The sequence below is a fragment of the Molothrus ater genome, chromosome 2 (genome assembly GCF_012460135.2).
Source record: "Molothrus ater isolate BHLD 08-10-18 breed brown headed cowbird chromosome 2, BPBGC_Mater_1.1, whole genome shotgun sequence".
In the NCBI taxonomy this organism is placed as follows: Eukaryota; Metazoa; Chordata; class Aves; order Passeriformes; family Icteridae; genus Molothrus; species Molothrus ater.
Window position 1 is genome coordinate 2,649,444 of NC_050479.2, and position 13,611 is coordinate 2,663,054.

Below are 13,611 nucleotides of genomic sequence, written 5' to 3' on the forward strand. Positions count from 1 at the left end.
CTTTGCTGTGCCAGTTGATGACTTTTCCTCGATTTCTGTGAACAGAAGCAGAGAGCAGAGCTCCAAGGCTGAACAGAGGCAGAGAGCAGAGCTCCAAGGCTGAACAGAGGCAGAGAGCAGAGCTCCAAGGCTTTGCTGTGCCAGTTGGTGACTTTTCCTCCATTGTCTGTGAACAGAGGCAGAGAGCAGAGCTCCAAGGCTTTGCTGTGCCGGTTGGTGACTTTTCCTCGATTTTCTGTGGTTTTTCCCCATTGCACCAGGGTCAGTTCCACCTCGGAGAGGCGCTGGACTGGGTCAGGTGTGTGGGGGACTCCAGCATGCTGCAGGACCTGGAGCAGATGGGGGACTTCGGCAGGGTCATCCTGGCCATGTTCTTCTCTGAGTGTGAGTCTGGACCCTCCAGAGGGCCAAAAATGGGGGAAAATTCACTGTTCTCTTCTCAAAGTCATGAAATCATTGCTGCTTTTATTTCCATCCCCGGCTTCTCCACTAGGAAATTATTTTTATCGTCATTATAATTATCGTTATCATTATTATATTGTATCATATGTTAATATATAATATATAATTCGTTATGATTAGATAATATATATAAAATACTGAGATAATATATAAGATAATATATATAATATATATAATATAATATATAATATATATAAGATAATATATATAAGATAATATATATATAAGCTATATATAATATAATATAACATAATATAACATAATATAGCATAATATAACATAATATAATTAATATGATACAATACGATATAATATAATATAATATAATATAATACAATATAATACAATATAATACAATATAATACAATATAATACAATATAATACAATATAATACAATATTGTATTATAATATAAGAGATAATATATAAGATAATATATATAATATATATATAATATAATATATAATATATATGATAATATATATAAGATAATATATATATAAGCTATATATAATATAATATAGTATTATATTGTATTATATAGTATTATATTGTATAATATTGTATAATATTGTATTATATTGTATTATATTATATTATATTATATTATATTATATTATATTATATTATATTATATTATATTATATATATTATATATATTATATAATATATATTATATTATACATATTACATAATATATATTATATAATATGTAATTATATAATATATAATTATATAATATATATTTTACAATTATATATAATTATAATTTACAATATATGTTCTATAATTGTATATAATTATAGAATAGATATCAATAATAGTGATTATTAATATATATTGTATATAATATATATAATTATATAAAAATACAATTTTATTATAATTCTATGTAATTATAGTATTATGTATAATTATATCAAAGTATAATTTTATTATACTTTCATGTAATTATATAATTATATATAATTATATAAAAGTATAATTTTATTATACTTTTATGTAATTATATAATTATATATACTTATATAAATTATTATCTTATTATAATTTTATGTAATTATATATATCATATATAAAATTCATATTGAATTTATTATATATTGTAATTTATACAATATATATAATGTAGATTATAAAATTATATAATATATAATATGTTACATATTGTATATTATGTATGATATGTAAATATATATATTTATATTTATATATTTATTTTATATATAGTATATTTATATATTATATAAAAGTTTTTATATATATTTATGTAATTTTGGCAATTAGATATAATTTATGATATAATAATAACAATGACAATAATAATAGTGATGATAATAATGATGATATAATAATAACAATGACAATAATAATAGTGATGATGATAATAATAATGATAATATAATACTAACAATAATAATAGTAATAATAATAATAACAATGATGATGATTTGGGCTGCTCCTGTTGCTGAATTTGTTGCAGGTTTTGGGAGCAGGCAGGAGCAGAGCAGGATTTTTAGTGGGATTTTTTTTTTAGTGGGATTTTTTTTTTAGTGGGATTTTTTTTTAGTGGGATTTTTTTTAGTGGGAATTTTTTTATTGTGGGATTTTTTTCTAAGTGGGATTTTTTTTAGTGGGATTTTTTTCTAAGTGGGATTTTTTTCTAAGTGGGATTTTTTTTTTAGTGGGATTTTTTTTTAGTGGGATTTTTTTTAGCGGGATTTTTTTTTAGTGGGATTTTTTTTTTTAGCGGGAATTTTTTTAGTGGGATTTTTTTTAGTGGGTTTTTTTTTAGTGGGATTTTTTTTTTTAGTGGGATTTTTTTTAGTGGGGATTTTTTTTTTTAGCGGGATTTTTTTTAGCGGGATTTTTTTGTGGGATTTTTTTTGTGGGAATTTTTTTTAGCGGGATTTTTTTAGTGGGAATTTTTTTTTAGTGGGATTTTTTTTTAGTGGGATTTTTTTTAGTGGGATTTTTTTTTAGTGGGATTTTTTTTAGTGGGAATTTCTTCACCCTCTGTGCTCCCCTGAATTTCCTCCCCAGGGAAACGTTACATCACCAAGGTGGCACTGGAGGATTATGATTTAGTGGCAGAACTCCGAGCTCGGACCTGTGAGAGCTCCAGGAAGGTGAGAGAAGCTCTCAGGGTTTGTTTGGGGCATTTTTAGGGGGGTTCTGACTGTTAAAAAACCCCAATTATTGAAGAGAAATATTTCAAAAGCTCAAGTGTTTAATTCTGACATCAAAAATTCCCTTTACTACATGAAATAATGACTTTTACACTGCTGGATTCAAGGAGTTTATCCACTAAACTTCTTAAATTCAGCAGTGTCAAGGTCATTATTTCATGTAAGTGGGGCCAGAACAGAAAATGTGGTGGAGAAAATGTGGTGGATAAAATGTGGTGGATAAATTCTCTGTTCCTGGTCCCACTTACATGAAATAATGACCTTTGCATTGCTGAATTTAAGGAGTTTAGTGCATAAATTTTCTGTTCTGGTCCCACTTGCATGAAATAATGATCTTTATACTGCTGAATTTAAGGAGTTTAGTGCACAAATTGTTTTTTTCCCTGTCCCACTTAGATGAAATGATGACTTTTACACTGCTGAATTGGATGAATTTGGTGCATAAATTGTTTTTTTCCTGGTCCCACAGAAGAGTGAAGCCATGAAGCAGAGAGGAAATACAGAATTTTCCCAGGGAGCCCTGGGCTCTGCCATCATGTCCTACACCAAAGCCATCGAGTTTTGGTAAGAGCTGAGCTCAACTTCTTCCCATTTCTCCTCATTTTGTGCAATTTTGCATCAGCTACTTGAATTAGAGGCCAAATGATGCCTAATTTTTAAAAAAAGCCCTCTAACCCATTTTAATTCTATTTTTTTAGTTGTTTTTTTTCTGCTCCAAAAGTCCTTTTAGGGCTTCAAATGGCCAAGAAGAAGAGGAGCAAGCCTGCAAGAAAAAGAAATTATTTTAAATCAATTCTTCCAATAATTTAAAAATTCTTTTAATTCTTTGGTGTGGACAACCAAGAGCAGGCACTTTGGGTGTTTGCCCTCGAAATGCTCTTGCAAATGTTGCCAATATTTATCATTATTTCTCTTTATTCCCATGATGCAAAAGGAGCAAAGAGCAAATATTTCACTGCTTGTTCTTGGCAGCTCTCAGGCTTTGTTTCCTTTTGAAACCTTTGTTCAGTTTCTTCCTGAAAGGCTCTGGAGAAGGGAGAAAGGGATGAAATGGGAATTTTTAGGGCATTTTTTCCCTTCCCTTGGAGTGTCAGCAGGGTTGGTGTGTTCACCATTGGGGCTGTGCTCATGAAAATGCTGATTTTACTCATCCAGGTGTCCCTAAAATGCAGGAAAATTGATAAAATCCCACTTTCCACAAAACCCCCTTGTGCCAAGAGTTGGATTTTTTCATTTTTTGAACTCTGTAGCTTTACAATTATGCCCTGCAAAGGATCAGGATTTTTGATTTATTTCCCCTCCCTTTTATCTACACCAACATCTCATCGTATACAATTCATTTTAATCAATTAATTTGCAATATTCTGGGAATAAATCCATTTGAATCCCCATAAATGCCACATGGCAGGAGGGGTTTTGGTCCCACATTTGAGCTGATTTCACCCTTCTTGCAAAACTGTGGCAAGGCCAGGAAGGGAAAAGCAGAACTGGGTAGAAAAACAGGAAATCCTGGGGCTGGTGCAGAGGAGGTCGTGTGGTTTCCAGGAGCTGCAGGGCTGGGCTGCTTTTAACAGCAGGATGAGAATAATTGGAATTAATGGCCCCAAAACTTGCAAATGATCCCACAATTCTAATGGACATTCCCATTTAAACCCATGGGAGTTTCTGTGTGGAATTTTTGCAGGCAAATCTGGTGAAAAATTCAATTTTTTCTTCTTCTTTGCAAGGAAATCTGGTGAAAATTCAAATTTTTTCCTTCTCCTTAAGGTTTTCAGTAGGAATAGCCATGATTAACTCTGAGCTGGCTGAGAATAATTTGCATTAATTGGAAGTTGCATCGATGGCCCCAAAACTTGCAAATTATCCCACAATTACAATGAACATTCCCATATAAACCCATGGGGTTTTCTGTGTGGAGTTTTTGCAGGCAAATCTGATGAAAAATTCAACTTTTTCTTATCCTTTGCAGGCAGATCTGGTGAAGATCCCATTTTTTTCCTTCTCCTTAGGGTTTTCAATAGGAATAACCATTATTAACTCTGAGCTGGCTGAGAATAATTTGAATTAATTGGAAGTTGCCTTAGTAGTCCCAAAACTTACCAATGATCCCACAATTACAATGAACATTGCCATGCAAACCAGTGGGGTTTTCTGTCTGGAATTTTTTCAGGCAGATCTGGTAAAAATCCAATTTTTTTCCATCTCCTTAGGGATTTCAGGAGGAATAGCCATTATTAATTAATTGGAAGTTGCATTAATGGCCCCCAATCTTATATAAGATTCCCCAATTCTAATGAATATTCCCAGTGACAACTTGTAAACCCATGGGGTTTTCTGTGTGGAGTTCTTGCAGGCAAATCTGGTGAAAATCCCTTTTTAAATTTTCCTTCTTAGGGATTTCAGTAGGAATAGTTTTTATTAACTAATTGGAAGTTGCATGAATGGCCCCAAAACTTGCAAATGATCCCACAATTCTAATGAACATTCCCATATAAACCCATATTTCTGTGTGGAGTTTTTGCAGGCAAATCTGGTGAAAATTCAATTTTTTCTTCTTCTTCTTTGCAAGCGAATCTGGTGAAAATTCAAATTTTTTCCTTCTCCTTAGGGTTTTCAATAGGAATAACCATAATTAACACTGAACTGGCTGAGAATAATTTGCATTAATTGGAAGTTGCATTGATGGCCCCAAAACTTACCAATGATCCCACAATTACAATGAACATTGCCATGCAAACCAATGGGGTTTTCTGTCTGGAATTTTTTCAGGCAGATCTGGTAAAAATCCAATTTTTTTCCATCTCCTTAGGGATTTCAGGAGGAGTAGCCATTATTAACTAATTGGAAGTTGCATTAATGGCCCCCAATCTTATATATGATTCCCCAATTCTAATGAATATTCCCGGTGACAACTTGTAAACCCATGGGGTTTTCTGTGTGGAGTTCTTGCAGGCAAATCTGGTGAAAATCCCTTTTTAAATTTTCCTTCTTAGGGATTTCAGTAGGAATAGTTTTTATTAACTAATTGGAAGTTGCATGAATGGCCCCAAAACTTGCAAATGATCCCACAATTCTAATGAACATTCCCATATAAACCCATATTTCTGTGTGGAGTTTTTTTCAGGCACATCTGATGAAAATTCAATTTTTTCTTCTCATTTGCAAGCAAATCTGGTGAAAATTCAATTTTTTTCCTTCTCCTTAAGGTTTTCAGTAACTCTGAGCTGGCTGAGAATAATTTGAATTAATAGGAAGTTTGCATTGATGGCCCCAAAACTTACAAATGATCTCACAATTTTAATGAACGTTCCCATATAAACACATAGGGTTTTCTGTGTGGAATTTTTGCAGGCAAATCTGATGAAAATTCAAATTTTTTCCTTCTCCTTAAGGTTTTCAGTAGGAATAGCCATGATTAAGTCTGAGCTGGCTCAGAATAATTTGAATTATTTTGAAGTTGCATTGATGGCCCCAAAACTTGCAAATTATTCCACAATTACAATGAACATTCCCATATAAACCCATGGGGTTTTCTGTGTGGAGTTTTTGCAGGCAAATCTGGTGAAAATTCAATTTTTTCTTCTCTTTTGCAAGCAAATCTTGTGAAGATCCCATTTTTTTCCTTCTCCTTAAGGTTTTCAATAGGAATAGCCACTATTAACTCTGAGCTGGCTGAGAATAATTTGAATTGATTGGAAGTTGCATTAATGGCCCCAAAAGTTACAAATGATCCCACAATTACAATGAACATTGCCATGCAAACCAATGGGGTTTTCTGTCTGGAATTTTTTCAGTCAGATCTGGTAAAAATCCAATTTTTTCCTTCTCCCTAAGGTTTTCAATAGGAGTAGCCATTATTAACCAATTGGAAGTTGCATTGATGGCCCCAAACCGTAGAAATGATCCCCAGTTCTAATGAACAAATAAACCCACGGGGTTTTCTGTGTGGAGTTTTTTGCAGGCAGATCTGGTGAAAATCCCATTTTCTCCCTTCTCCCTGGTGATTCCAGGAGCAATAACCATTATTAACCCTTGATAATGTGATTTTTCCCAGCCCTACCAACCACCTGCTGTATGGGAACCGAGCTCTGTGCTTCATTCTCACCAGGCAATACGGGTGAGTGAGCCCTGGGCTGAGCTGCTTGCAGAAAAGGGAATGCATTTGGAATAAATTCCATTTTCTAAAGCCCTAAACGTTGTTTCTGGTTGTGTGGCTGCAGTTGGGTGTGGTTATGGATCCCTGGAAGGGTTTATGGCCAGTTTGGGTTTGTTCTTGGAGCAGCCTGGGGGTGGTGCAAGGTGGCCCCGCTCATTTTGGGGTGGAACTGGGGGGGATTTGAGGCCCTTTGAAACCCCAAACCATTCCATAGTTTGGAAAAAAAAAACCCAACCATTCCATAGTTTGGGAAAAAAAACCCCAAACCATTCCATAGTTTGGAAAAAAAACCCTAAACCATTCCATAGTTTGGGAAAAAAAACCCCAAACCATTCCATAGTTTGGGAAAAACCCCAAACCATTCCATGGTTTGGGAAAAAAAAACCCCAAACCATTCCATAGTTTGGGAAAAAAAACCCCAAACCATTTCATAATTTCCATATGAGCTGCTGTTCCATTTTTATTTATTTATTTAGTTAGTTATTTAGTTATTTAGTTATTTAATTTATTTTATTCAATTTTTAATTTTTATATTCTCATATATTAGATTTCTGTTTATGGTGGGTTTTTTGTATTTTTTGTATTTTTATTATTTTGGAGGGGTTTTGTTTTTTGGTTTTTTTTTGTTTGTTTGTTTTTTTTTTTTTTTTTTTTTTGCATTTAAGTTATTTTTGTATTTATTTTATTTATTTTTACACCAGCCTGGAGATTTTTATATATATATATATATATATATATATTTATTATATATATATATAAAATATACATACATATATATAAAATATACATACATATATATCTTATATATTATACATATCTTATATATCATATATATACATATTTTATATATATGCTATATATTATAAATATTTATTTTATATATTGTATGTTTTATATATTATATATTTATATAATATATAACATATATCAAACTATATAATTATATATATATATATATATATATATATATAATATTATATTATTATTTTATATATATATAACGTATAAAGCTATAAATTACAAATTCCTCTTCTTTCCCCTCCCTTTCTCTCAGGAGAGCTGTCCTTGATGGAAAAAGAGCCATAGTTCTCAAGCCTGACTGGCCAAAGGTTGGTTTCTTGCACATTCCAAAATTTTATTTTATTTTTTTTGGCATTTTAGAGCAAGAGGAGAACCCAGAGCTGATTTTTAATGAATGGACACAGAGCTTTGTGGGCTGAGGATTCTGCCAAGTGCATTTTGCTTGGGTTTTTAGGTTTAAAATGTTATTTTGAGGTGCTTGGCATGTGTCAAGAGAGAACAAAATATTTATTATGCTGGGAGTTATCAGAATACTTCAAAAAGTGCATTTAGATACATAGAAAACTCCTGGTTAATGGCCAACAGGTATTTGCCAATATTCCTGGCCTGAAGAGAGTAAACAACAGATACTTACAACATTGAAAGTGGCTGAGATTTGAGAAGAAAAAGCAAATTTGCTCTTTTCCAAAGCAGAGAAAGCAAAAAAAAAACCACCCAAATTTCCTTTTTTCCCACTGACTTATCCCTGTTGCAGTTCAAATCTGATTTTTCATCAGCTGACAGCAGCTCACTCGCTGGATTACACAAAATTCACCCTTTTTGCTGCTACTGCAGCAAGATTTCCTATTAAATCCTCCTCTCCTTAGTGTGGCTAAAACCTTAAAATCCTGATTTCATTTATTTTTTATTATTTTTTCTTTTGTCCTAGGGTCACTACCACTACTGCAAAGCCCTGGCCCTGCTGGGCAAGGCTGAGCTGGCCCTGGTGGCCAACGAGAAGGCGCAGAAGCTGTGCCAGAGCAGCGCCGAGGGGATCAAGGAGCTCATCCAGCAGAACGAGAAACTGAGGAAGAGCTCCCAGGACACGCAGGGTAATCCCTCCCTGCTGAGGGCTCAGCTGCGCCCCTGTGCTCGGGGAGCTCGGGGTGGCTTTAATTCCTCCTGTTCTGGCTTTTATTGTAGGGGCGGAACAGAAACAGAGGGCGAGGAAGCCTCTGCAAGAGAAAAAGTAAGGGGGTCGTTTGGGGTGAATTTGGGTTGAATTTTGGTTGAATTTGGGTTGATTTTTGGTTGAATTTGGGTTGAATTTGGGTTGAATTTGGGTTGAATTTGGGTTGAATTTGGGTTGAATTTGGGTTGAATTTGGGTTGAATTTTGGTTGAATTTTGGTTGAATTTCGATTGAATTTCGATTGAATTTCGATTGAATTTCGATTGATTTTCGATTGATTTTCGATTGATTTTCGATTGATTTTCGATTGATTTTCGGTTGATTTTCGGTTGATTTTCGGTTGATTTTTTGGTTGAATTTTGGTTGAATTTCGGTTGAATTTCGGTTGAATTTCGGTTGATTTTTGGTTGATTTTTGGTTGATTTTTTTGGTTGATTTTTTGGTTGATTTTTTGGTTGATTTTTGGTTGATTTTTTGGTTGATTTTTTGGTTGAATTTCGGTTGATTTTTTGTTGATTTTTGGTTGATTTTTCGGTTGAGTTTTGGTTGATTTTTGGTTGATTTTTTTGGTTGAATTTTGGTTGATTTTTCGGTTGAGTTTTGGTTGATTTTTGGTTGAATTTTGGTTGATTTTTTGGTTGATTTTTTGGTTGAATTTTGGTTGATTTTTTGGTTGATTTTTTGGTTGAATTTCGGTTGATTTTTTGTTGATTTTTGGTTGATTTTTCGGTTGAGTTTTGGTTGATTTTTGGTTGATTTTTTGGTTGATTTTTCGGTTGAATTTCAGTTGAATTTCGGTTGATTTTTTGGTTGATTGAATTTTGGTTGATTTTTTTGTTGATTTTTTTGTTGATTTTTTTGTTGATTTTTGGTAGATTTTTCGTTGATTTTTCGTTGATTTTTCGTTGATTTTTTAAAAATTATTGATTTTTTTCTCATTCATTCTATATTGATTTTTCATTGATTTTTCATTGATTTTTTTCTGTTCATTTTTTGTTCCTTTTTCATTGATTTTTAAAATTGATTTTTCATTGATCTTTTAAAAAATTGGCAATGTTTTTTGGTTCATTTTTAATTGGTGTTTCATTGATTTTTTTGGTTGAATTTTGTTGATTTTTCGTTGATTCTTTAAAAAATGAGCAATGTTTTTTGCTTCATTTGAAATTGATTTTTCATTGATTTTTTGTTGCTTTTTCGTTGATTTAAAAAAAAAAATGGCAATTTTTTGTTTGTTTGGTTTAAATTGATTTTTTTCATTAATTTTTTTCGTTGATTTTTTTTTGTTGATTTTTTTTGTTGATTTTTTTCCTTGATTTTTTCGTTGATTTTTTACTGATTTTTAAGTGATTCTTTAAAAAAATTAGCAATTTTTTTGGTTCATTTTAAATTGATTTCTTGTGGATTTAATTCATTGATTTAATTCATTGATTTAGTTCATTGATTTAATTCATTGATTTAATTCATTGATTTCTAACTGATTTTTAATAGATTTTTAATAGATTTTAAAATAGATTTTTTTAAGATTATGATTAAGTGCTACATCATGCACATATTGCATAAATTTTGTTATCCATCAGGAAATAAAACCAGAATTAATAAATTGATCAGAAGTGCTGAGGATTTCTATGAACTCTATAAACTTCAGCATCCAAAGCAGTGTGGGCCCAGGGCATTTTTAACAATTAATTCCCATTATTAATTATTTAACTTCTAAATATATAAATTTAGTCATTCAGTTCTAATTTTTGTAGAAAATTGAGATGTTTTTTAAAATTATTTTATTATCTTATTATTTTATTGAATGTTTTTATTTGTGGATTTTTTTTTGCTGTTGCTGTATCTTTGCACAAGTTTGGAGCTGTAAAAAAAGCCTGATGAAATCCTTTACGTTTCTATATTTATAATAGATATAAATTATTATTTTATATTCTATATAAATGAATATATGTTATATATTTATGGGATTACACTCCTCCAAGAGGGGTGAGATTAATTTTTATTAATCCGGTTTTTTCATGGTATATTTGTCTAAAACATGGGGAAAAACCCAGGAATTCTCTGTTTTTCCACATCAGGGACTGCACTTCCTCAAAATCTGCTCCAGGAACTTCCCAGGAGCAGAAAGGGGCAGAAAAGGAGAGGAAGAGGAGCCAGGATGAGCCCAAACAGCCCCAGGGGGCTGAAAAGCAGGAGACAGACAAGGTACAGCTGGAAATGCGGGAATTGCACCTGGAACTGCGGGAATTGCACCTGGAACTGCGGGAATTGCACCTGGAACTGCAGGAATTGCACCTGGAACTGCAGGAATTCCATCTAGAATATCAGGAATTCCTACAGGAATTCCACCTGGAACTGCAGGAATTCCATCTGGAATATCAGGAATTTCTACAGGAATTCCACCTGGAAATGCAGGAATTCCAATTGCAGGAATTCCCTCTGGAGCTTCAGGAATTCCCTCTGGAGCTTCAGGAATTCCACTTGGAAATGCAGGAATTGCACCTGGAACTGCAGGAATTCCATCTGGAATATCAGGAATTCCATCTGGAATATCAGGAATTCCAATTGCAGGAATTCCCTCTGGAGCTTCAGGAATTCCCTCTGGAGCTTCAGGAATTCCACTTGGAAATGCAGGAATTGCACCTGGAACTGCAGGAATTCGATCCAGGATTGCAGGAATTGCACCTGGAATTGCAGGAATTCCTACAGGAATTCCACCTGGAATGGCAGGAATTCCAATTGCAGGAATTCGATCCAGGATTGCAGGAATTGCACCTGGAACTGCAGGAATTCCTACAGGAATTCCAGCTGGAACTGCAGGAATTCCATCTGGAAATTCTGGAATTCCACCTGGAGCTTCAGGAATTCCACCTGGAACTGCAGGAATTCCATCTAGAATATCAGGAATTGCACCTGGAATTGCAGGAATTCCATCTAGAATATCAGGAATTCCAGTTGGAACTGCAGGAATTCCAGCTGGAACTGCAGGAATTGCATCTGGAATTGCAGGAATTCCAATTGCAGGAATTGCACCTGGAGTTTCAGGAATTCCAGCTGGAACTGCAGGATTTCCTGCAGACATTCCAGCTGTAAATGCAGGAATTCCAGCTGGAACTGCAGGAATTCGATCCAGGACTGCAGGAATTCCACCCAGAACTGCAGGAATTCCATCTAGAATATCAGGAATTTCAGCTGGAACTGCAGGAATTCCATCTAGAATATCAGGAATTGCACCTGGAACTGCAGGAATTCCATCTAGAATATCAGGAATTTCAGCTGGAACTGCAGGAATTCCTGCAGGAATTGCACCTGGCATGGCAGGAATTCCACCTGCAGTGCTGTGCCTGCAGCTCTGCAATTCTTTCAGCAATTGTGCATTTTCCTGGGATATTTCCTTCCAAAGCCACCACAGAAATTGGGATTTTCAGTTGGTTGCTTGGAGGGAGAGTTGTCATGGTTTTTTTTTTTTTACTTTTCTTTTTTTAGATTTTATTTTGAAGTTTTTCAATTTAAAATCAGTAATAAGTCATTATTAATTTAAAGAGATATTTGTGGCATTTTTGTTGTCTTGGCTGTCATTATGGTAAGATAATCAATTGCAATTTATATCCTATAGGATGTATTTATAATATATATAATGTATTATAAATATAATATATATATTTAAATATAATATGCTATAAATATATTATATTTACATTTATAAAAATTATAATATTATACAATATATTATATTGTATTATAAAATACATATAATATTATAGATACATTATATGAATATATTATATTATATTTGTATAATATAATATATGAATATTATATAATATAAAAATATAATATTCAATTATATTTTAATATTTAATATTTTATAATATAGTTATAATATATTGAGTATTAATGAGTTTATGAATATATTTTATGAATATATTTATAAATATATTATATTCTATTCATTTATATTATAATATATTATCATGTATGATATTATAGATATATAAATATATATTTATATATTCATTAAGCTATTATAATAACTTATATTACTTATAAATATATTAGAGACATAATTATTATAGATTAGAAATATATTGCATTTAAATTTATTATCTATTAAATATGGATATATGAATATGTCATCTATATAGATATATACTATAAATGTATAAGAATATATCTATATTCTTTTATATATATATTCTTATAAATATATTATTATATATTTATATAAATATATAGATATATATTTACATAAATATTTATATATTTATATAAATATATTATATAAATATATATTTATAAAATATTTATATATTTATAAAATATATAAATATATAAATATATATTATATGGATATTATATATTCTTATTCTTATAAATATATTTATAACATATTTACATATTCTAATTTAGCCCATGAATTGCACTCTAAAGAAGCTGCAGAATGCAGAAGATGCTGGTGGATAATTGGGATTTTGAGCCAGAGCAGGGCAGCCCCAGCAGAGCTGTTGCTGCGCTGTTTGTCCGTCTGTCCGAGCAGGGGGAGGGCCCTGGGCCGTGACGTGGCCCTGGGAAAAACGAAACCAGAGCAGCAGGGCAGGAAATGGAAATTTTGGACTTTTCTGGCAGAGAAAAACAGGCTGGGGAAAGCCCCAGATGGGCTCAGGGCTTTGCTTTTCTTGTCTGCTGCAAATCTCTCTGTGAGTTTGGCTTCCTCAGGGCGATGTTTCCGTGCCAGATTTGTAGATAATGGAGGTTGAGGCAAACTTGGGAGGAAAATCTTTAGAAAAGCCCTTGCTAATGAAATGGTTTTCTTTGCCTCTTGATGAGGAAGGTAAT

At 32.4% G+C, this 13,611-nt stretch overlaps 1 protein-coding gene across 5 annotated transcripts in view; it reads left to right on the plus strand.

Moving 5' to 3' along the window:
* The window catches only part of TTC3 (tetratricopeptide repeat domain 3), a 73,555-nt gene that overhangs the window by 12,370 nt on the left and 47,574 nt on the right, over window positions 1-13,611 (plus strand). For 4 of the 5 annotated variants that reach the window (XM_054514123.1, XM_036394227.2, XM_054514122.1 and 1 more), the window contains exons 7-14: window positions 261-384; window positions 2,506-2,591; window positions 3,121-3,215; window positions 6,706-6,768; window positions 7,862-7,916; window positions 8,537-8,699; window positions 8,791-8,836; window positions 10,854-10,980. In XM_054514123.1, coding sequence (XP_054370098.1) covers window positions 261-384; window positions 2,506-2,591; window positions 3,121-3,215; window positions 6,706-6,768; window positions 7,862-7,916; window positions 8,537-8,699; window positions 8,791-8,836; window positions 10,854-10,980 — 759 coding nt within the window. Of the gene's footprint in view, window positions 1-260; window positions 385-2,505; window positions 2,592-3,120; window positions 3,216-6,705; window positions 6,769-7,861; window positions 7,917-8,536; window positions 8,700-8,790; window positions 8,837-10,853; window positions 10,981-13,526; window positions 13,607-13,611 lie in introns of those variants that run through there. The other variant, XM_036394242.2, reaches the window with a different exon arrangement.